Source organism: Canis lupus, chromosome 12, assembly GCF_003254725.2.
Source record: "Canis lupus dingo isolate Sandy chromosome 12, ASM325472v2, whole genome shotgun sequence".
Lineage (NCBI taxonomy): Eukaryota > Metazoa > Chordata > Mammalia > Carnivora > Canidae > Canis > Canis lupus.
Window position 1 is genome coordinate 41,056,062 of NC_064254.1, and position 23,025 is coordinate 41,079,086.

A 23,025-nucleotide genomic window follows, 5' to 3' on the forward strand; every position below is an offset into this window, starting at 1 on the left:
TTTATGATGATCCACTTCCACTTAATAAGTAATAAATAATCATCATGACATATAGTTAACAAACTTATCTTTTGTATATGTGTGTGTGTCTTTGTGTGAAAATCTTATAACTGAAGCAAGAACTGTGAGTTGTTTTGTGTCATCATCATCATCATTGGGTAAGTATTCATTGTGTAAAACATGGTGTGAGGGACTTGTACAGAGTTAGAGACCCTATCCTTACATAGGCATAAGGTGAGTGATATTAAATAGGATCCCTGTACTATTAAAACACAATTTTATTATCTTGTCTAATTATTTTCTTAGCATAAATTTCTGCAGGAAAAATTTCTGAATCAGGGAGCTTTATTTATGTATTTATATTCAAGGAGCTTTCATTTTAAAATGTTGATACATGGGATTCCTGGGTGGCTCAGCAGTTGACCATCTGCCTTTGGCTTAGGGTATGAACCTGATCTGGGATCGAGTCCCGTGTCAGGCTCCCTGTGGGGAGCCTGCTTCTCTCTCTGCCTGTGTGTCTGCCTCTCTCTCTGTCTCTCATGAGTAAATAAATAAAATCTTTTGAAAAAATTTAAAAAATAAAAATGTTGATACATGATTGCCTTCCAGAAACGTTACATCAATTCACAGTTCCACCAAAATCTATGAAAGTGTGGTCATATACCCACACCCCATTTTCCTCACTAAATTTAATTATTCTTTTAATCATTACCAATCTAATAGGCAAATATTTCATTGTTACTTAATGGCTTATCATGCTATTGGCATTTTAGCTTCTTTCTTTTGAGATCCGCCTATTTGCATTCTTTGCACAGTTCTATTCATTATATTTTTCTAATTGATTTGAAGAGATTTTATGTAATAAAATTAATAAGTTTGTCTGCTATATATGTTACAAGCATATTTTCCCAGTTTGTCTTTTACTGAATTTGTTATAATACTATTTAATTGGGCATATTGGAGGCTGGAAATAAGTTAGGCTCACCTACCACCGTCTTCAAAAGAATTATGTATCAGAATGTCTTGTGATGATTTTCAAACTGTATAACCCCTGGAGTTTCTAATTCACACTTCTAGGAGCATATGCTACTCCCTTTCTAAGAATCTTGATTACAAATAGCTTACATTGGATAATCATCATTTGGGGGTTATCCACTATGTACACCTAGTCTATGGTCCTTCTCTTTTATGGTCAATGCCACTGGTCCATTCCTTCCTTCATATAGCCATCCTTTAAGGCATGTAGCCACACTTCAAGTCATGCATTCAAGAACAGAGTGATAAATCTGCCAAACTATGGTATTTCTACCAGCTCTTCCTGGATTGGTTTCACCAAGAAAAGTTCTGTTATTCTCAACTGAATACTGTCTGGGTTTCCAGTTCCTTCATTTACTACATCTTATAACATCTCCATCTTTACTGGCGATATAAACCTTAACCAAAAAATACAATAATAAAAGGAAAGTGTTAAGGAGATGCCTCTTCACCCTGCTCTTATCTTCCCATTACTAAAAGTGAGTCTAGTTCCATTGTAGGAAAAGATAGAGGGGCTCTGGAGGGGAAATTAATTCATCACTATAGAGGAAAGAAATTGACTATATTTCAAGGACTCAGTATAAAAATCTTACTCTTGGTTCCAGGCCAGTGTTTAGCTAATTCAGGAGCCATCTTTCATGAGCCATCCTGATATTCTGAGAGTGCTTTAAGGAAAATAACTATGTGTGAATCAATTTAAAGAAATTTTCTGGTTATTGGCTACAATGTTTTGGATCTAGCAATTGTGCAGTGGGACATGCACACAAAATGAATAATTATACGAAAATGAATAACATGGGATCCCTGGGTGGCGCAGCGGTTTGGTGCCTGCCGTTGGCCCAGGGCGCGATCCTGGAGACCCGGGATCGAATCCCACGTCGGGCTCCCGGTGCATGAAGCCTGCTTCTCCCTCTGCCTGTGTCTCTGCCTCTCTCTCTCTCTCTCTCTCTGTCACTATCATAAATAAAAAATTAAAAAAAAAAAGAAAAGAAAATGAATAACATCCTTCAGACCTTGGAGAAACAACCTTCACTCTGAAGCATCCATACACAAAACTGAAAGATATCAACAGAGGGAAAGTATTGACTTTAATACCATTACTTATATATCTGATCCCTTTTTCTCTTTTTTTTTTCTCATCAGCAACTTCTTTCTGACCTTTGAATGTCAGAGTTCTTCCTGATTGCTTTATAGTCTTTTTTTTTATAATTATACTTCCTGCCATATTATTTGATTCATTCTCAAGGCATTAGTTGCTGCCTGTTTATAACTCCAAAAATTATATCTCCCCCTCAGATCCTTCTTTCAAGCTCATATATCTCATAGCTTGTGTAATACTTTCTCTTTGATGTGCCTTCAACATCTAAATTTTGGTGTGCTAGAACCTATTCCCCCCCCCAACATCTGTTCTTTCATATTTATTTCCACACATGCCAAAAATCATTACTGGCACTTTATCCTCTCTTACCTCTGACATCCAATCCATGACCAACTATCAGTTCTACATGCAAAATTTATCTTTGACTTCTTATATTTACCTCAGCTCTACTACATATACTTTAACTTAAGCCTCCATCACCTCCTGTACCTTAATCACCTCAATCATCTCTTAACTGAACTCTCTGCATCAATTTCTTGCCTTCTATAATTTATTCTTACAACAGTTTAAGTACTTTTTAAAAATTGCACACCAGATCATGGTGCTTCTTGACTTAAAACCTCAATACTCCCACTTCACTCAGGAAGCTTCCAAGCCCCCACATATGTGCCTGCTACTTCTGCCTTCACTCTACAATGAAGCTATTCTTTACTTCCTTGTTTCTTTAAAGAGCCACACCTGGGCGGCCCTGGTGGCTCAGTGGTTTAGTGCCACCTTCAACCCAGGGTATGATCCTGGAGACCCAGGATTAAGTCCCACATAAGTCCTGCATGGAGCCTGCTTCTTCTTCTACCTGTGTCTCTGCCTCTATCTCTCTCTGTGTGTCTCTTGTGAATAAATAAATAAAATCTTTAAAAAAAAAAAAAGAGCCAAGCTCCTCCTTTCCTCAAGGCTTATGCACACAAAATTTCCCTTTCTTGGAATGCTCCTTTCATAACCTCCGATTAGAGCTAACTTCCACTTGACTATTAATATATCACTTCCATCAAGAAGCTCTTCCTGATTTCCATGTCTAGGTTTTATATGCCTTCATGGTATCTTATGCTTTTCTATTGTACTATTTATATCATTTAGTATTATGTATGTATGTATATATTACAGAAAAACTGCAAATAAGAGTGCTTAAAACATGATAGAAGTTTTTCTTTTTATGACATACTTAAAGTCAGAAGGTAGGCTGATGAAAGCTAGTAGAGAGAAAAGGGTCAGTAAAAGTTGAGCATCTTATACGTACTTATATGTACTTAAAAATACATGAATTTTTAGACTAAAGTAAAAACTAGACAAATTCAAAATCATTGTCAGGGAATTCAATAGCCATCTCTTATATTTGAATACATGGACAAAAATAGATTTGTATCACAGTGTAAATCACTTGACCTGGTTAAGGCTTATGGAATACTAAATCCAATTATGACAGAATGCATATTCTTTTTGGTGCGCACAGAACATTTGCAAAGACCTAGGATTTTAGAGGTCCTTTTATAATTCTCAATAAGTTTCAAAGTATTGAAATATTATACCATATGTTCTCTGACCACAAGGGAATTAAATAAGAAATCAGTAACAATAAAATACTAATAAAATTGCTAACTAAAAAAAAAAAATTGCTAACTACTTATATATTAAGCAACATGATCTTAAATAACACATAAGGCAAAAAATAATTCAAAGTAGAAATTAGAAAATACCCCAAATTGAGTAATATAATTAAGACACACATATTGACATGTGTGGAACATAGCTAAAGCAGCCGTGAGAAGAAAAGAAATAACTTAAAACACTTATATTAAATAAGAAGAAAGATTTACAATCAGTGCTCTAAGCTTCTAAACTTAAAGATCTGTGGGGTAAAGTAAAATCGAAATAATAAAAGAAATAAAATAATAAAGAGCAAAAATAAAAGGAAACAAAATAGCCAGTTGAGAAAATCAGCATAGCCAGCAGTATGAAAGCCAACCTTTGAAAATGTTAGAAAATTGATAAACCCTGAGCTAAGATAAAAAAGAGAGAGAGAGAGAGAATGCAAAAAAGGCTATTATTACAGAACCTGAAGGCACGAAAAGGATAATAAGGTAATATTATTAATAACTTTATGCTAGAAGATTTGATAAATTGAGGCATCTCGGTGGCTTAGTGGTAGAGTGTCTGCCTTTGGCGCAGGTTGTGATCCTGGCATCCTGGGATCGAGTCCTGTTTCTCCCTCTACCTATGTCTCTGTCTCTCTTTGTGTCTCTTATGAATAAATAAAAAAAATTTTAAAAAAAGATTTGATAAATTGGATAAAATGGACTAGTTCCTCAGAAAATGTACCTTCTCAAAACCAAACCAAGAAGAAATATAAAATATGAAATAGCCATAAACTGTGAAAGAAATTAAGTTTGTAATTTAAAAATGTCCCAACAATGGGAATCCCTGGGTGGCTCAGCCGTTTAGCACCTGCCTTTGGCCCAGGGCATGATCCTGGAGTCCCAGGATCAAGTCCCGCATCCGGCTCCCTGCATGGAGCCTGCTTTTCCCCCTGCCTGTGTCTCTGCCTCTTCATGTCTCTCATGAATAAATAAAATATTAAAAATAATAATAATAAAATTAAAAAATAAAAATGTCCCAACAAGAAGTTCCAGGCCTAGATAACATCATTGCCAAATTCTATGAAACATTTAAGGAAGAAATAATATCAATCTTACAGATTTATTTTTAGAATATGAAGGAGAAGGTAATTCTTCCCAACTTATTTTATGACGTCAGCATTACTCCTATCAAAATCTAACAAGGGGGCAGCCCTGGTGGCTCAGTGATTTAGCGACGCCTTCAGCCCAGGGCGTGATCTTGGAAACCCGGGATGGAGTCACATGTCAGGCTCCCTGCGTGGAGCCTGCTTTGACCCCTTCCTGTGTCTCTGCCTTTCTCTCTTTGTATCTGTCATGAAAAAAAAAAAAAAAAAAGGAAGAAATGTATAGGCTAACATTCCTCCTGAACATAGATGTAAAAATCCTTTTAAAATTTATCAAACCAAATTCAACAAATATACACACATCTTTAATGTGTGTGCACAAATAAGAACGTGTCAAAATACATGAGGTAAAAACTAATAAGACTGCAAGTAGAAGTTGAAAACGTCATTATTATATTGGGAGACCTAGCACCTTTTTTTGAGTAGTTATGGATGAAGCAAGCAGAAAATTAGTAAGGATAGAATTGGCCTAAACAACATATATATTAACCTGATCTGATGTAAGATACTCTTAACAACAGTAGTATATGCCTTCTTCTCAAGCTTATATAGAACATTCACCAAGGTAGACTATATTCTAGGCCATAAACACACCACACACCTTAACAAATTGAAAAGAAGTCACACAAAGTATGTCCTCAGACCATAATACAATCAAACTAGAAATGAGTAACAGAAAAATAGCTTGAAAAACCTCAAATATTTGGAGATTAAACAATATATTTCTAAATAACATGGGTCAAATAAGTTTCAAGAACAATTTTAAAACATGAATTAAAATGAAAATATAACATTAAAACTTGTATGATGCAGCAAAAGTAGTGCTTAGTTTTTTTATAACATTAAATGAGTATATTAGAAAAAGAGATCTAAAATCATTAAGCTTTTACCTTAGGAAGCTAGAAAAAGAAGAGCAATGTAAATTTTTTAAAAGATTTTATTTATTTATTCATTAGAGACACAGAGAGACAGAGACACTGTCAGAGGGGGAAGCAGGCTCCATGCAAGGAGCCCGATGTGGGACTTGATTCCGGATCCCAGGATCACACCCTGAGCCAAAGGCAGATGCTCAACTACTGAGTCACCCAGGTGTCCCAGCAATGTAAATTTAAAGAAAGCAGAAGAAAAGAAAAATTAGAACAGAAATTAATGAAATTGAAAACAAGAAAAAGAGAAAAATCAAAACCAAAAGCAACATCTTTGAAAGCAAAAATTAAATTGATAAAGGTCTAGTAAAGCCAAATAAGGCTTAAAATCAATAAGCCTCTAGCCAAACTGACTTTAAGGAAAAAGGAAAGAAGACACAAATTGTTAACAGAAATGAAAGAGCGGTCATCACTATTGGTTCCACAGACACTAAAAGGTTAATAAATGAAGACTAAGCAAATCTACGTCCACAAATTTGATAACTTAGATGAAACAGACCAATTTCTTAAAAACATAAATGACCAAAATTCATAAAATGAGAAATATAAAATGTAAATGGAACTATATCTATTTTAAAAATGAATAAATAGTTCATAACCTTCCAAAAAGGAAAGTATCCAGGCCCTGATGGTTTCACTGGTAAATTCCACCAAACATTTAAGGAGAAAATGATATTAAATTATCTACAATCTCTTCCAGGAAATAGAACCAGAGGGAACACTTTCTAACTCGTTCTATGAGGCCACCATTACCCCAATACCAAAATCAGATAAAGACATTACAATAAGGGAAAACTAGATACCGAAATCTCTCATAAACATAGATGTAAAAATCCTCAAGAAAATATTACCAAGTTAAATCCAACTGTATAAAAATAATTAGATCAAGTGGGACTTATTCTAGTTATGCAAGACTGGTTCAATGTTGAAAAATCAATGTAATCTATCATATCAACAAGCTAAATGAGAAATTCTTATTGGTCTTATCAACTAATACAGAAAAGGCATTCGACAAAATCTAAACATCTATTCACAATAAAAACAAGCAAACAAGAAATATAAGGTATTTCCTCAACTTGATAAAGAATCTCTACAAAGAACCTACAGTTAACGTCATTGAAAATTAGAAATTGGATACTTTCTCTTTAAAATAGTAAACCTGACAAGTGTATCCTCTCACACTACTTCTATTCAATGTTGTATTGGAAATTGTAGCTAGTGCAATAAGAAAAGAAAAGGAAATAAGTGTATACAGATTGGAAAACAAGATATCACATTGATTATGTGGAAAATCCTAAAGAATCAACCACAACAAAAAATTTTTGGAACTAATAAGTAATAATAGGAAGTTCGTAGGATACAGGGGTAATATACAATAGTCAATTGCTTTGCCAGTAATGAACAATTGGAATTTGAAATTTAAAAATAGTATCACTGGGGCACCTGGGTGGCTCAGTCAGTTAAGTGTTTGCCTTCAACTCAGGTCATGATCCCAAGGTCCTGAGATCAAGCCCCACATCAGGCTCCCTGCTTAGTGGGAAGCCTGCTTATCCCTCTCCCTCTGTTTTTTATTTATCTTAAAAAATAAATAAATAAATCAGGAAATCAAAGAATAAATAAATCAAGAAATATATAAGTAAATGAAGAAAAATGATATTCCGTGTTCACTGACTGGAAGACTAAATGTTGTTCAGATGTCAATTTTTCCCAATCTGATCTACACATTCAATGCAATAACAATCAAAATCCCAGAAAACTATTTTATAGCTATTAACAGACTGATTGTAAAATTTTTATGAAATGCAAAAGAAACACAATACTGAAGAACAAAATTGGAGGACTCACACTACTTGATTTCAAGACTTGCTATCAAACCACAGTAATCAAAATGGTGTGGTATTGAAAGAATGAACACATAGAATAATGGAAGAAATATAACATCCAGAACTAGATCCACACATATATAGTCAACTGATTTTTGACAAAGGAACAAAGCCAATTCAATGGAAAAAGGATAGTCTTTTCAACAAATGGTGCTGAAAAATTGTATATCCATATGCAAAACAAAAGAAAATGCAACAAAAAAATTAGAGACCATCTGTCTTTTATCAAAATTAACTAAAATTGGTCATAGACCTAAATGTAAAATGTAAAATAATAAAACTTCTGGATGAAAAGATAAGATAAAATCTAGGTGATTTTAGTTTGGGGGATGAATTTTTAGATACAACACATAAGCACAATCCATGAAAGAAAAAAAATGTTAAGTCGTTAAAATAGAAACTTATAGGGATCCCTGGGTGGCTCAGCAGTTGGGTGCCTGCCTTCAGCCCAGGGCATGATCCTGGAGTCCCAGGATCGAGTCCCACATCGGGCTCCCTGCGTGGAGCCTGCTTCTCCCTCTGCCTGTGTCTCTGCCTCTCTGTGTCTCTGTGTCTCTCTCTCTCTGTGTCTCTCATGAATAAATAAATATCATCTAAAAAATAAAATAGAAACTTTGTGAAGGATGGTTTAGAGAATGAAAAAACAAGTCACTACTTGGAGAGAATATATGCAGAATACTTATCATGACAAAGGACTTGTATCCAAAATACACAAAGTATTCTTAAAACAGTTATAAAACAATTTAAGAAAAAAGCAAGAGAGCTAGACACCTCACCAAAGAAAATATACAGATGGCAAATTAACATGTGAGATACTCATTTTGCTATTAGAGAACTGCAAATTAAAACAACAATGATATACTACATGCCCATTAGAATGGATAAATTTCAAAAAAGCCTAACAAATACCAGTTGCTAGTAAAGTTACAGAGCAACAGGAACTCTCATTCATGATGCAGGAATGCAAAAGAAAAAAATTGTATAGCCATTTTGAAGGACAGTTTGGCAGTTTCTTTTTTTTTTTTTTTAAGATTTTATTTATTCATGAGAGACAGAGAGAAGAGAGAGAGAGAGAGAGGGAGGGAGGCAGCGACATAGGCAGAGGGAGAAGCAGGCTCCATGCAGGGAGCCCGATGTGGAACTCCATCCCGGAATCACCCTGAGCCAAAGGCAGATGCTCAACCACTGAGCCACCCAGGCATCCCGGTTTGGCAGTTTCTAAATGTAATCTTACCATACAATCCAGAAATTGTGCTCCTGGGTATTTGCCCAAATAATTTGAAAACTTATGTCCAACAAAATGTCACACATTGATGTGTATAGTAGCTTTATTTATAATCACTAAAAACTGAAAGCACAAAGCTGCTTTTTAATAGATGATGAATACACAAATTGTGGTACGTTCATACAGTGGATTATTATTAATCAATAAAAGTAAATAAGCTATCAAGCCATGAGAGACATGGATAAAACTTACATATATATTGCTAGTTGAAAGAAACTAGTGTGAAAGGGCTGTATACTGTATGATTCCAATTGTTTGACATTTCTGATAAGGCAAAACTATAGAGACAGTAAAAAGACCCGTGGTTTCCAGGGGCTCAGAGAGATAGAAGGAGATTGAATATGTCTAATACAGGACATTTTGTAGGGTAATGAAACTATTCTATATGACATTGTAATGGTAGATAAATAACACTATGCATTTCTCATAATCCATAGAACGTCACAGCAGAGAGTTAGCCTTAACATATGAACATTTTTCTTAATCATTTAGGAGGTTGGGAAATCCCAAGACGGAATACAAACTGTGACAAAAGAATCTAATTTTATTACAAAGTCTATGGTATGACCTCACAGAAAAGGATCAGGGTAAAATTTGCAGATGTAAGTAAATTTGGAAATGAGTAGAGTCTGTAAGACTATAGGCAAAAGAAACTGCAGGTAGTCGATGTACTCTAATTGATAAAGTGGTTTCCCACAAGAGTACAAGTCAACAATTCTGATATTGCTGTATGTGTATACTAGAATCGAACAATTCAGTAAATGGATGGCAAGTGATGTCAGCCATTTCTCACAACTGGAGTGGAAGTTTATAGGTAAGCTAGGAGAGGGGGCTAAAATGATCCATGTGGTAATAGATTAGAGTTGGAGACACCAGTGTAATACTCTTCTCCACTTGAAGTAACCAGGGATCCTTGGAAAAATGACTGATTCTAAGATTGAGGCAGGAAATGTATATGATGATCTCAGAACATCTTTTAGTGCTAGAAATTAAAGGGGAAAAAGTAATTGGTGTGGATATGGCAAAAGGATACCACAGACAACTGGAAGAGATCCCAGTGTCCAAAGTTGGTTACTTTGAGCAATAGATAAAGTAATATTGTACTGTAACTCAAAGTGTAAAATTAATGAGTATGTACTGATATAAACAAATGATTGGATAAATGGGGAAGAAGAGAGAAATATCCCCTGCAGAAGAATTCTAAATAATTATGGAGATACTCCACCTCTAAGGAGATGGAACATAACACCCCATTCCTTAAGTAAGGGCTACACATAGTGACTTCTTTCCAGAGAGTACTGTATGGATAGGGAAGAAAAAGAACAACTTTACAATAGATAAATCTGACAAACACTACCTCAGCCAGGTGATCAGGGTCAACATCAACAATGACAAGAAACGTTGATAGTACATACCTTTGTTCTGATGTAATGAAAAATGATACTTTACCTCTGTGGTCTTTCTACCCCAAATCCATAACCCAAGTAGAATCATGTGGAAAACGTCAAATAAATTCCAATTGAGCGACATAAGGTAAAATATCTAACTAGTACTCTTTAAAATTGCCATCAAAAGCAAAGACATTTTGAGAAACTGTCATAGCCAAGAGGAGCCTAAGGAGACATGAAAACTAAAAGTAGTGTATTATCCTACATATAAATCCTGGAATAGAAAAATAACAGATAAAAACTAAGAAAATCTGAGTAAAGTACTAACTAAGCATTGGCCCAATAATTGAGACGAATGTACCATATAATGTAAGATGTTATTAATAAGGGAAACTGAATGTAGGGTATATGGGACTCTTTTTTAGTTTTTATTTAAACCTAAATTGTTTTTAAAATAAAGACTTTTAAAAATCATAAATAAAACATAAAAAATAGTTATAACCTTTTACAGTAATTTCAGTTCTAGGAATATACCTTAAAGAAATGACTACTATGTATCTTATGGTAAAGTAGGTTTTACAATAGTTCCTAGAGCATAAGTATGTTGTGAAACTTAAGTCAGCCATATAAAGTAGTCTGAGTACTACTCAGTAAATATTGGTTGCTGTTGTTTTTGTTATTATTCAAAGCTGATTCTGTCTCAGAAACAATCCTCAAAGAACTGACAGTGTAATAGAAAGATAAATAAATGAGCTAATCTATTACATCTGCTTCTGGCAACCAATAAATGGTATTAAGCTCAACAACATTGATGACAAATTTAAGACAGAAGTATGATGGAGTGCAATAGAAACAGAAAGATCTCCTAACTTAGACTGGGGGTGTCAGTGTTTCTAGAAATGATAAACAGCTAAGACATGTCATGAATAAATAACTAATTCATGTATTCATTCAACAAACATACAAGTTACTAGTATGTATATCAGGAACTATTCCATCAGTTTTTTGAGAAATCAAAAGTGATTTCCCAATGACACTACTTCCTTCTATAGCTTGTACATTGACCACCATTTATTATATTGCTAGTACGATTTTGGTCTAGAATAGCACAAAAGATTTTCTTCAAAATGGTTGAAATCAGTCAGTATCACATCTGGGACCAATAGACATTCTTTAAAGAAAAATCTCTGTAAATTGAAAAATGTTATCCTGGCCAGGGTATATATAGAATTAAATTGCATAGGTTTGTCAGTGAATAGGACCTAAATGATCATAAAATTCTCCCCATTTATAAAGTCAATGTGAAAAGTGAAAGAAATACCATGCTTTCATGCTCTGCTGAGATCATTAAACTGAGAAACTAAATCAAGTCTGTAAGCAATATGGTTTATCTGGTAGAGCTAACTTAACTGATCAGCAGAATCCCACATAATTGCCAAAGACAAATTAGATTGTGCAACATTGTTAAATTACTAGTAAGATTTTAGTCTAGAATAATACAAAAGATTTCCAAGTAAAGGATGACGTGCGAATTAGTGTTGGCCATATAATTAACAAAATTAAAAAGTAATTGGTCTCTTGGTAAATTTCTGGTAGTATGCAATTCATTCTTTTCTGATCTAGGGTGAATAAGGGTAAGACTGGAGAAAAGCAACACATTTTGAGCACATTTTATTAGATCCTAACTAGTAGGTTCCTTATTTGGCATGTTGTCTGCAACAGATAATAGATATTAAGAGCATCTAAGAAGATAATATATTATAATGGAAAGCATCCTGGACCAGGAATCAGGAAGACTTCAGTTCTGTTTTTATTTCTGGCTATAAGGTGTGTGGGCATGGGCAAGTCACTAGTCACTTTATAGTTCTCCTTATCTGATAAAGATAACATATTCTCTATCTACTTCATATAATTGTTGAATGAGTCAAATGAGATAATGAATATGAAATTATATTTAAAGCATGGCATTTTTACTACTGAAATTGTTACTAATAAACATACTTAAAAGAGAATAAGTTCTTCGTGGGAAATTGAAAAGACTTTTTGAAAAATATTCTAATATATCTCTCTTTATTAGTAATTGAATTAAGTAACTATATATAATGTAAGATTTACTTTGTACAAAAAGGAAATAAGCACTGATAATTTTTCCCATGGGAAAGAAGTATAGGGCCCTTTAGGTATTTTATTGTATTTTCTCGTGTTGAAAAAAACCTCCCACTTTAAAAGGATTGCACAGATTTGGCAATTACAAATGTAATTTAGATAACTTGGAATTCTTTTTTTTTTTTTAGTTTTTATTTATTTATTTGAGAGAGAGATCACGAGAGAGAGCACGAGCGGAGAAGGGGAGGGCAGGGAGAGCTGAGGGAGCCTGATGTAAGGCTTGATCCCAGAACCCTAGGCTCATGACCTGAGACAAAGGTAGATGTTTAACCGAATGAGCCATGCAGGTACCCTAACCTGGAGTTGTTAATTGTTTTTATTGTTCTTAGAAAGAATAACATGAGCTATGTTCCCTAATCTTTGATTAGGTATTATTATCTCCTTCATAAAGTTATTGACAGTTATTTTGGAAAAGGAGAATCTAAGTTTTCTTAGGATTTTTATCTATCCCCTCATGACAAATATGTCTATCCCTTCTCCCTATATCATATTTTCTTTTGAGTCATTTCATAGGAGGTGAGAAAAATACACAGTTCCTCTAACAAGTAGTCTATAAAAGACAGCCTAAGAGGTGATTTTTAACTTCCTCGAAGAAGGAGACATGGATAACAGTCCTCAAAAGTAGGCTTGATCTGCACTAGAATAGAGGAGGGAAACAACAGGTACTCGCATTTGGGAGGAAATAACTGAGAAAGAAGAGAGAAAGCCTTACAGGTAGATTGATTCCTACACAATAGCAGAATCTATTTAAGAGTAGGAACTGTATCCTATTCATTTCTTTATCTGTGAACAGTGCCTGAAAGTGAGTAGATGTTCAATATAGATGGCAAATGTTGAATGGATGAATGAATAAGTAGATATAGTAGACTTATCTAGAAAATACAGACTAAAGCAATATATCACAGTCTCTTGTAGGCCTGTTAAGTAGGCAGGATTGAAGGTAGGGGTGGGAATAACAGCCAGCTACCTACACACGCACACACCAGGCATTCTCTCTCTTTATGTAATTACTTAGCTCCAGTCTCCATTCTCCTAATAATCATTTGGCAAAAATAAATAAGACCAAAGTACCATGAAGACTGTTATTTACAATGCACTGAGCTTTACTAATTTATTAGCTAGTAAATAGTAGATTATAGTGTGTGATGAATATTTATAAAAATCTCTATTCACTATAATTGATATTTAAGCATTTTATTCAGAATTTTGTAGCATTACAGATGTAAATGAGCAGACATTTCCTCTGAGTAGGAATGTGAGACAAAAGAGTAAAGCTGAATAAAAAAAAAAGTCAAAAAGAATAAGAAGGAAAAAAAAACATTATGACAACAAAACAACTAGAACTAAGCAATGATTTCTTGTAATGTACACATTCTGAAATATGCTTTCTATGCCCAGATTAAATATGAATTTATAGCATCTGCTCTCCTTGATATCATGCTGCAGAAATGGCATGTATCCTGTAACCCTGCTGGTGAGTACTAAGAAAAGAAGCTAATGCCACCATACTCACTATTTTGGTATTTCCAACATAGCACTTCCTTTTCCATAGGCTTTTAATTAAGTTATTAATACATAAGATATGAATGGAAGTAGCTTATATCAGAGGTAGCAGAGTAAAATTCCTACAACTTCCATGAAACTAAAGTAAATGAGTGACATCTTTGTATCATTTGACACAAATGCTCACCAATAAACATAGAAGAAATGATAAAAGTAGAAAAGCCATGATTCTCCAACAGCTATAGTAATAGTTGATTCTGGCTAGAACTATCAATAGGTTCTAAAATTATTGGTTGGAGGATTGTTAAGGAACAGGATAGTCACATAATCTGAAACATCACTTCATAGTCGTCACATTAATTACAAAGGGAAAAAAGTTTCACAATGGAAAAATGCTAGACTCTAGTTAAATTGAATTTGAGTTTCAGGTAAACAATAAATATTAGATCACTCACTGTTTATCTGAATTTGAGAAGTAACAGAGTGCCTTGTATGTTTGTTATATAGCTGTCAACAGGTATCTCCCTCTCTTCCATCCTTACTTTTTTCAAATTTAACCTTGATATTGGAGCCAATGCATCAAAAAACAGCATAGGGAAAAATATATACCAGTGAACATCCTTATGCTGAACACTTCAATAACTCAACACTGAGAAACAATGTGATCCTAGATTTATAGTCCCTGTCTCAAACAGTCTTCAGAGGCCTGGCCTGTCTCCATCCCTTCCTATTCTGTTGTACTCCCAAGAAGCCCAGCTAGCTTCTAGGGGTGCCCCGATCCAGTACCTCCTTCATACCAGTGCAAGAGTATCCCCCTTCTGAGCCCAAATTTTCACAAACATACCAACAAATACTTTTATTAACAAACACATTCAATCTCTATTACTCATCTAGTGCTCAGCACTACACAGTGTGATTTTTAACCCTAAATATCCACTCTTGGAGATGCCTGGGTGGCCCAGTCAGTTGAGTGTCTGCCTTTGGCTCAGGTCATGATCCCAGGGTCCTGGGATCAAGCCCCGCATTGGGCTCCCTGCTCAGCCTGGAGCCTGCTTCTCTCTTTCCCACTGCCTACTGCTCTCCCTGCTTGTGTTCTCTCTCTCTCTCTGTCTTTCTCTCTCTGTCAAATAATTAAATAAAATCTTTAAACAAACAAACATCCACTCTTGTTCCTAACCTCATTCAAGCCCCAAGGAAATCCTTCTCCAAACCTTTCATCTGAGGACCTTTAAAACAAAAGGTACCTGTACCCATGAAGGTTTGTGGGTTGTGCCACTGCCAACATTGGATGGACACTGCTTCAGAGCACTGTTAGTGGTAAGAGTGCTTAGATAAAAGAAAAACTAATTAATTTGTCGAGTTCTTCCTTTTAATATCATTTCTAGTACTATGAAACATCCATTTAGTTCTCTTTGTGTTTCAGTGTGTGGGTCTGAAGGCCTTTACCAATTAATATGGTATTTGTAACAGTTTATGTTGTTCTAATATGGTAGCATTAACTATATGTGGCTGTTGAGGCACCTGAAATGTAGCTAGTCTGATGAGGAAGTGCTGTAAGTGTAACAGACATTGAATTTTTCACACTCGGTGGGGAAAAAAATGTGAAAGACCTCATTAATTATTGTTATGTTGATTATATGTTAGAATAATATTTTAATATTTTTACTAAATAAAATATATGATTAATTTGAGTTGTTTTAAATATTTAATTATTTTTGTAAGAATTTATTTATTTATTTATGTAGACACAGAGAGAGAGGCAGAGATAGGCAGGGGGAGAAGCAGGTTCCCTGCAAGGAGCCCAGTGCAGGACTCGATCCCAAATGCCAGGATCACGCCCTGAGCCAAAGGCAGGAACTCAACCGCTGAGCCACCCAGGCATCCCTAAATATTTAATTCTACTGTAGAAAAACTTTTAGTGTAAAAATTAAGAGTTATGCATGTGGTTTGCACTATATTTGTATTGGACGGTGCTAATCTAGACATAATACTTATAAAGTGTGATACTTTTTATTAACAATTAAATGGATATGCAATTCTAGAATTGTGAATAATTTTCTTAAATTGAGATATAACTGACATATATTACTTTCAGGTGAACAACATAATGATGTAATATTTGTATTTATATTATTACGGTGGTCATAGAATAATTCTAGGTAACATCTATCACCATACAGTTACACACTTTTTCTCCTGTGATGAGGACTTTTAAGATCTACTCTCTTGGCAACTTTTAAGTATACAATATAGTATTATTAGGCAATTCTGTACATTGCATCCCTAGGACTTACTTATTTTTTAACTGAAAGTTTTTTACCTTTTGACCAAGTTTACTTATTTTTTCTACCCCTCACTTCCCACCTCTGGCAACCATCAATCTGTTCTCTGTATCTGTGACTTTGGTATTTGGGTTTTTGTTTTGTTTTAACATTTCACATACAAGTAAGATCCTACAGCATTTGTTTTTATCTGTCTGACCTTTTTTCATTTGTCATAATGCCCTCAGGGTCCATGGATGGAGAGTTTTATCTTTATAAAAAATATCTACTAAAAAAAAAATATATATATATATATATATATCTACTAAGATTTAATTAAATGTTTTTTTTTTTTTAGATTTTTAAAATTTATTTATTCATGAGAGACACAGAGAGAGAGAGAGAGAGAGGCACAGACACAGGCAGAGGGAGAAGCAGGTTCCATAAAGGGAGCCTGATGTGGGACTCGATCCTGGGGATCCAGGATCACGCCCTGGGCTGAAGGCAGCGCTAAACTGCTGAGCCACCCAGGGTGCCCTAATTAAATGTTTAAAAATGATTTTGAAAAAAAAAAAAAATGATTTTGAAAATCAATTTTATTTAATAACTTTGTTTAAAATTTTTCATATTCATTGATTAGAATTTGCTTTTTGACTTAATTTTAATATACATATAATTTTAGTATTTTGGAAGAAAATGACTTTTGGAAAATATATGTAAAATATATTAATTTTTATATTTATTTTAATTTTTGCTGGAAATACATTCAAATTTTGTACTCTTAATATAGTTACAATTAACTTTAATCTTTTAGCTCTTTACTGTCAACAGAACACAAATAAGGTAAAAGCTATAATTAGAATAATACAGTGAGTGATCTTTTTCTAATGAAAGTAAGAAAAATAAATTTGTAGAATGAGTCAACTTATAGATAATTTATGAATTATATATTCTATGTTATGATTAATATAAACTCTGGCCTGTCAACAAAAAAATCCCTAAAATGTAGAATAATAATTAAATTCAAATGTTTTTTATGTTTTGCCAACCATCAGTAATAGCTAGCCATAGCTTTATTTTTTTTTAAGATTTTATTTATTTATTCATAAGAGACACAGAGAGAGAGACAGAGATATAGGCAGAGAGAGAAGCAGGCTCCCTGAAGGGAGCCTGATGCAGGACTTGATCTGAGGAGCCCGGGATCATGACCTAAGCCAAAGGCAGATGCTCAACCACTGAGTCACTCAGGTGCCCCTAGCCATAGCTTTAAACATGTATTTTATTTTTGTTTTATGAATGTACTGTTGTTTCAGTAGGAGGAGAGAACATACTTCATCTTACAGGTTGTTAGCCTGACCTGTAACATTGAAATATTTAGATATATGGAATGTGGACCTCTATTTGTGCTCTTGCCATGGAGCTAACAAATGTTAGAGGCAAACCTTTTCTGATCATAAAGGAAACCAAGTGTAATCCAAAATTTTTAAGTGAAATGGGTTATCTTCCATGGAACTACATCATGTGGAGTTTTCATGGTTTCTGGGGATTTCTCAGAGGTAATAACATTTGTATGGCCCACTCAAAGTCTTTGTGACCCAAATAAAGTGTCCAGCCTAACTCATCTGCACATTTACACCTAGGTCTGGGTGGAAAGGGGTGGATCTAAGAAATTGATGGGGAAGAGAATGAACCTAACAACCTCTTTGCATATGTGTCTTCCTACTTTTGCCCTTTCCAGACTAAGTTAAATAACCTGGTTGGCAATTGTTGAAACAGGTTTAAAGCCAATTCAAAACTTCTGAACTATATGCAATATCATGGCTGTGGTTCCAGCTTACGGTAGAAACTGGGTCAAAGGGTGGAGTAGGTAGAAGGGATGTTCTTCAAAGGGTAAACTCAGCCACCTGCCAACTAAACTGATTGAGGAGTAAGGCTCTTGGAGAGCCCAAGGGAAAGTTGTGAGCAGAATTTTTTATTAAGTTGATTCACATATTGTTTAAACAGTATATGAGAAGGGACAACCACAAAGTGCATCAATTCAATATGAATAAGTACTGTGAATTGTACCTATCTGTAGACCAGCTTTACTCAACTCTGAAAATTAATAACTACTTTTACTGAAAAACTATAGAATTATGAGTGATCGTTATGGCAGAAATAAAAATGGACTTAGAAGCAGAAGTCCAGAATTCTAATCCTGATTTTGCTGTTTTCCAGACATGCAACCCATGGCAATCACTAAACTGGTCTAGTCTTTACTCTTCTACCTGCAAATGATGAAAAAAATATATTATGCCTATTTCATAAACTGATATGAGGTTCAAAATGAAGCATTTTGTTTTTTTTTTTTTGTTTTTTTGTTTTTTTGTTTTTTTGTTTTTTTATTTATGATAGTCACACACACAGAGAGAGAGAGAGAGAAGCAGAGACATAGGCAGAGGGAGAAGCAGGCTCCATGCACCGGGAGCCCGATGTGGGATTCGATCCCGGGCCTCCAGGATCGCGCCCTGGGCCAAAGGCAGGCGCTAAACCACTGCGCCACCCAGGGATCCCAAAATGAAGCATTTTGAATATTGTAGGGTTATTTACAAATAGAAAACATTACTACTTTCTGTTTCACTCTTGATATTTCCTTCAGGAACCTATGACCAAGTTCTTAAAATTGCTATTATCATAACATATTGATACGGGGTTATTAGATGTGGTTATATCATAAGATATATTTTTCCCAAATGACTACAATTCAGAATTCTAATCACCAATTATTAAATATCCAAACTTTATTAAAGTACTATTCCAGAGAAACTTACTTTTTTTAAACCTCAATTTCACTCACTAAGAGGGCTATATTTTCCCCTTGAATTCCCATTTCTCTTTCCTTCCCCTTTCATTTTTATTTTTTTATTATTTTTTTAAGATTTTATTTATTTATTCATGAGAGACACAGAGAGAGAGGCAGAGACACAGGAAGAGAGAGAAGCAGGCTCCATGCAGGGAGCCCAATGCGGGAGTAGATCCCAGGTCTCCAGGATCACGCTCCGGGCTGAAGGCGTCGGTAAACTGCTGAGCCACCTGGGCTGCCCAGCTCCCCTTTCATTTTTAAAAATCAGATGACTTATTTTCCATAAGTTGTAGTCTTACATCTTATGTTGTCAAAAAAATTATCATTTACCAATGCCTGCTTTTCTTCTGCCTGTCTCTCCCTCCTGCACTCATCCACAGTTGATGGTGAAGTTGCCTCTTAATTTTTTCATCTTGACTGTTTTTACAGGAAAGGACTCTTGTTACTCTCTTCTTCACCCCCGATCCATCTGTGGGTTCCCCTCTGACAGGACTGGCTGGGCGGTTGGGCACTCCCTGTGCAACCTTGCCCTATCAGACAAATCAGGGAGTGAGCATCTGACAGGTACTGCTGTCACTATCCTGGATGTCCATGGCGCAAGTGGCACTACAATCAGACCATGTGCACACATGGTTGTGCAAGAGGCTATGAGTGGATGACTTGTTCCTCGCCCCAGATAAATGCCTTGCCACATCTGTGTGCTCAGAGTCAATGAAATCCTTTCTTAAGATTTGTTTTTGTTTTTAAGATTTTATTTATTTATTCATGAGAGACATAGAGAGAGAGAGAAAGAGAGAGGCAGAGACACAGGCAGAGGGAGAAGCAGGCTCCATGCAGGGAGCCTGATGTGGGACTTGATCCCAAGTTTCCAGGATCATGCCCTGGGCTGAAGGCACGGGCTAAACCACTAAGCCACCCAGGGATCACCTTTTTTTAAGATTTGAAATAAAAGAGAACAATATGAAAATATTAACACACAGCTCTTCTCACTAAAAGATGCACATTTAATTATGTAAGGAGAAAACTTTAGGTACCTAAGTATTAAGATAAAATAATGTATTAAAATCTTTCCCTGAGGAAAGGTATTGAGTTTCTTTCTTTCTTTTTTTCTTTTTAAGATTTTATTTATTCATTCATGAGAGACATAGAGAGGCAGAGATATAAGCAGAGGGAGAAGCAGACTCCTTGCAGGGAGCCCAATGTGGGACTCAATCCCTGGACCTCGGGATCATGCCCTGAACCAAAAGCAGATGCTCAATGACTGAGCCACCCAGGTGTCCTGGTATTGAATTTCTTTATGAATTTAGATAATAAGTTAGAAGATAATTCTAAATATGATAAATAATAAATAAATAAATAAATAAATAAATAAATAAATAAATAAAGACTTTAACCACTCTGTGCCTTCTATTTAATCTGCAGAAACTGTTTTAGAATTTCAGAATACTGTTTATTATGTTTAGCCTCACAGCTGTGTGTTACAAAGTTAATTATATGTGTTTTAGTTGTTATAAATGTTCTCTAGGAATTCATGTTGATGGCTTTTTTGGAATTATTCATTCCAAGCAGGTGACCAGTCCCTTAGTATCTCCTTGCCTCAGAGGCAAGAGGTGGCAAGACTCCTAGAGGAGCTGGCTTCTTTCTAGGGGCACTCAGAACACTATTAGCACAGGTACTATCAGCCTTACTGATGATTCCAGGGTCCTGAATGAGGACCAAAGCCCCAGATTCCTTGGAGATGTCCCAACAGTTCTTCAGTAATAACTGTGAGCAAATGACTAATGGCTGGAGCCCCCCTCCCCAGAGTCTTAGTCAAACACAAGACAGAGATACAGCCCTGGGTGGGTGGAGCCCCAATTATTACTGAATTTCCCACCAGCCTAGAAGAATGGGGCATTAAGTTGACTTTCAAGTGATTTATTGATTATAAACAAATATGGTTGCTCTTGCACTTTTGAATTTATGAATCAAGATTCTGCTACTCCTATGTCATGGATTTTAACATACACATTCACAAACTGGACAGGGGATTAAAGAGAATTAATTATTAATTATTGCTTTGAACAAGAAGTTATTGTTGAGCTGATGATCTTAGAATAGATAGGCTCACAGATACATAATAGTATTCTTCGCTTATTCCTTGGCCCTTTAATGGTGAAAACAGAGTAACGAAGTATAAAAACTAAACTTTTTTCTTAAAAAAGTACCACAATTCCATTATTCAAATAAAGCAACAATTTTAATGCTGTGTTTATCCTTCCAGTCAATATAGATTAACAAGTAACTCATGTCTCTGATTTGAGGAGTAAAATGGAGGAATTCCAGTAGAATTATGGAAAGCCCAAATTCCTTCCAGCCCTTGATAGAATATACTTTGGTGTAATTGACTTCTATGTTCCCTTTGGTGGCCTTTAAATTGTGCTTGCTGCCACCTCACGGCTTCTGTTTCTGCTGGCTGCTTTCTTATCAAGGGTGTAGGATGGCTTTATGTGATTCGAAAGCTTGTCATCGTTGAGTTCATTTGAAGATTTTCTTGTGTATCAGGATGGCAAACCCAGGGTGCAGCTCCTGTAGGCTCATACCTGTCCAAGCATGCCTGGAAAATTTATGACCAGCCTATTTTCCAGAGGCCTGAAGAGCACATGGAAAAAGCGTGAGTTTTGTTTCCTACTCGGCTACTAGGTATTTGGGGTAAATTGTGAAATACTCTGACAGAAGTCATTGAAAGAGGGTCTCCCGGAAAAGAATTTATCCTAAGGGTGGAAGGAGGGAGACCTAATGAACTCCACTATCAAACCCCTAGTCATCAGAGGAGGAAAGACTGTCATATCTGTTCTTAGCCCAGTCCCATACATTAATGTCTGAGTCCTAGGTCAAATGAGGACGATAAATTAAAACTGGAAGAACATTCACGGAACACTTCATAAAACCTGAAGGCATACACACAGATATATTTTGCATTGTTTTTGACTCCTCAGATTGGTTGAATGTTACAAATTGGAACCTGTGAACTTTTAAGAACTACAGCATGTGATGACATCATTTGTGCTCAGTGGAGTAGCCACAGGGTTTACTGAAGAATAAGATGCTTGGAGGAACAGGATTTGGGAAAGCTGTGGTGACTGCTGGAAGAGAAATGTGGTTATCTATCTAGTAAGGTATCTGTGTTTCCGATTACAAGTAAGACATCCTCTACAACTCTCAGAAATGCTAAAGGGAACATCTTCGGGGTTGAGGACCAGCTTTATGCAACTAGGGGTGATAAGATCTGAAATCTGAGTAATATTCAAGTGACCCTGAATGCACGTACGGGCTGGCGAGGTCCCTTCAGAGCTAGATGCAGACTTACAATAACCACAGATGGAAGATGCAGTGACATTTAATTACTATCTGACCAAAATGACTTAGCCTCCTAGGTTTTTAAGGGTTCCCCTTGACTTATTATTTCTCTTTAATTTTTATTCAGCACATATTTGTTAAGCATATCCTCTGTGTAGGGGGATATAGTATATACTGTGCAAAACATATTTTAATCAGGTCTTACAGACCTCATAGCCCAGTGAGCAGCACAGATTCATTTATTTATTAATTCAACAATTTTTATCGTTATTGTTATTAACCTACAATATGCTATATATCATTCAATGTTTTTGGCATAATAATAAACAAATAATCAAGGAAGGATTTTAGTTTCAGAATGCTTACTTGGTAAGAGTAGATAAACACAAGGATAATAAATTATAAACACAAAGATCAATAAAAGAAATAAACTACATATAGGGTTAAGTACAATGAAGAGAATAAACATAGTGATACGATGACAAAAAACTGAAAAGTCTCACT

General features: G+C 35.3%; 1 protein-coding gene across 11 annotated transcripts in view; it reads left to right on the plus strand.

The window, feature by feature from the left end:
- The window catches only part of LOC118350379 (uncharacterized), a 35,257-nt gene that overhangs the window by 6,171 nt on the left and 6,061 nt on the right, over positions 1-23,025 (plus strand). For 3 of the 11 annotated variants that reach the window (XR_007401248.1, XR_007401252.1, XR_007401249.1), the window contains exons 2-3: positions 21,727-21,835; positions 22,161-22,340. Coding sequence is in view for 3 of the 11 variants with exons in the window: in XM_035697468.2 (XP_035553361.2) it covers positions 19,612-19,841 (230 nt within the window). In the remaining 8 variants the exon portion in view is untranslated. Of the gene's footprint in view, positions 1-13,974; positions 14,051-19,611; positions 20,276-20,300; positions 20,465-21,653; positions 21,836-22,160; positions 22,341-23,025 lie in introns of those variants that run through there. The other 8 variants (XM_049092274.1, XM_049092275.1, XR_007401251.1 and 5 more) reach the window with 7 other exon arrangements.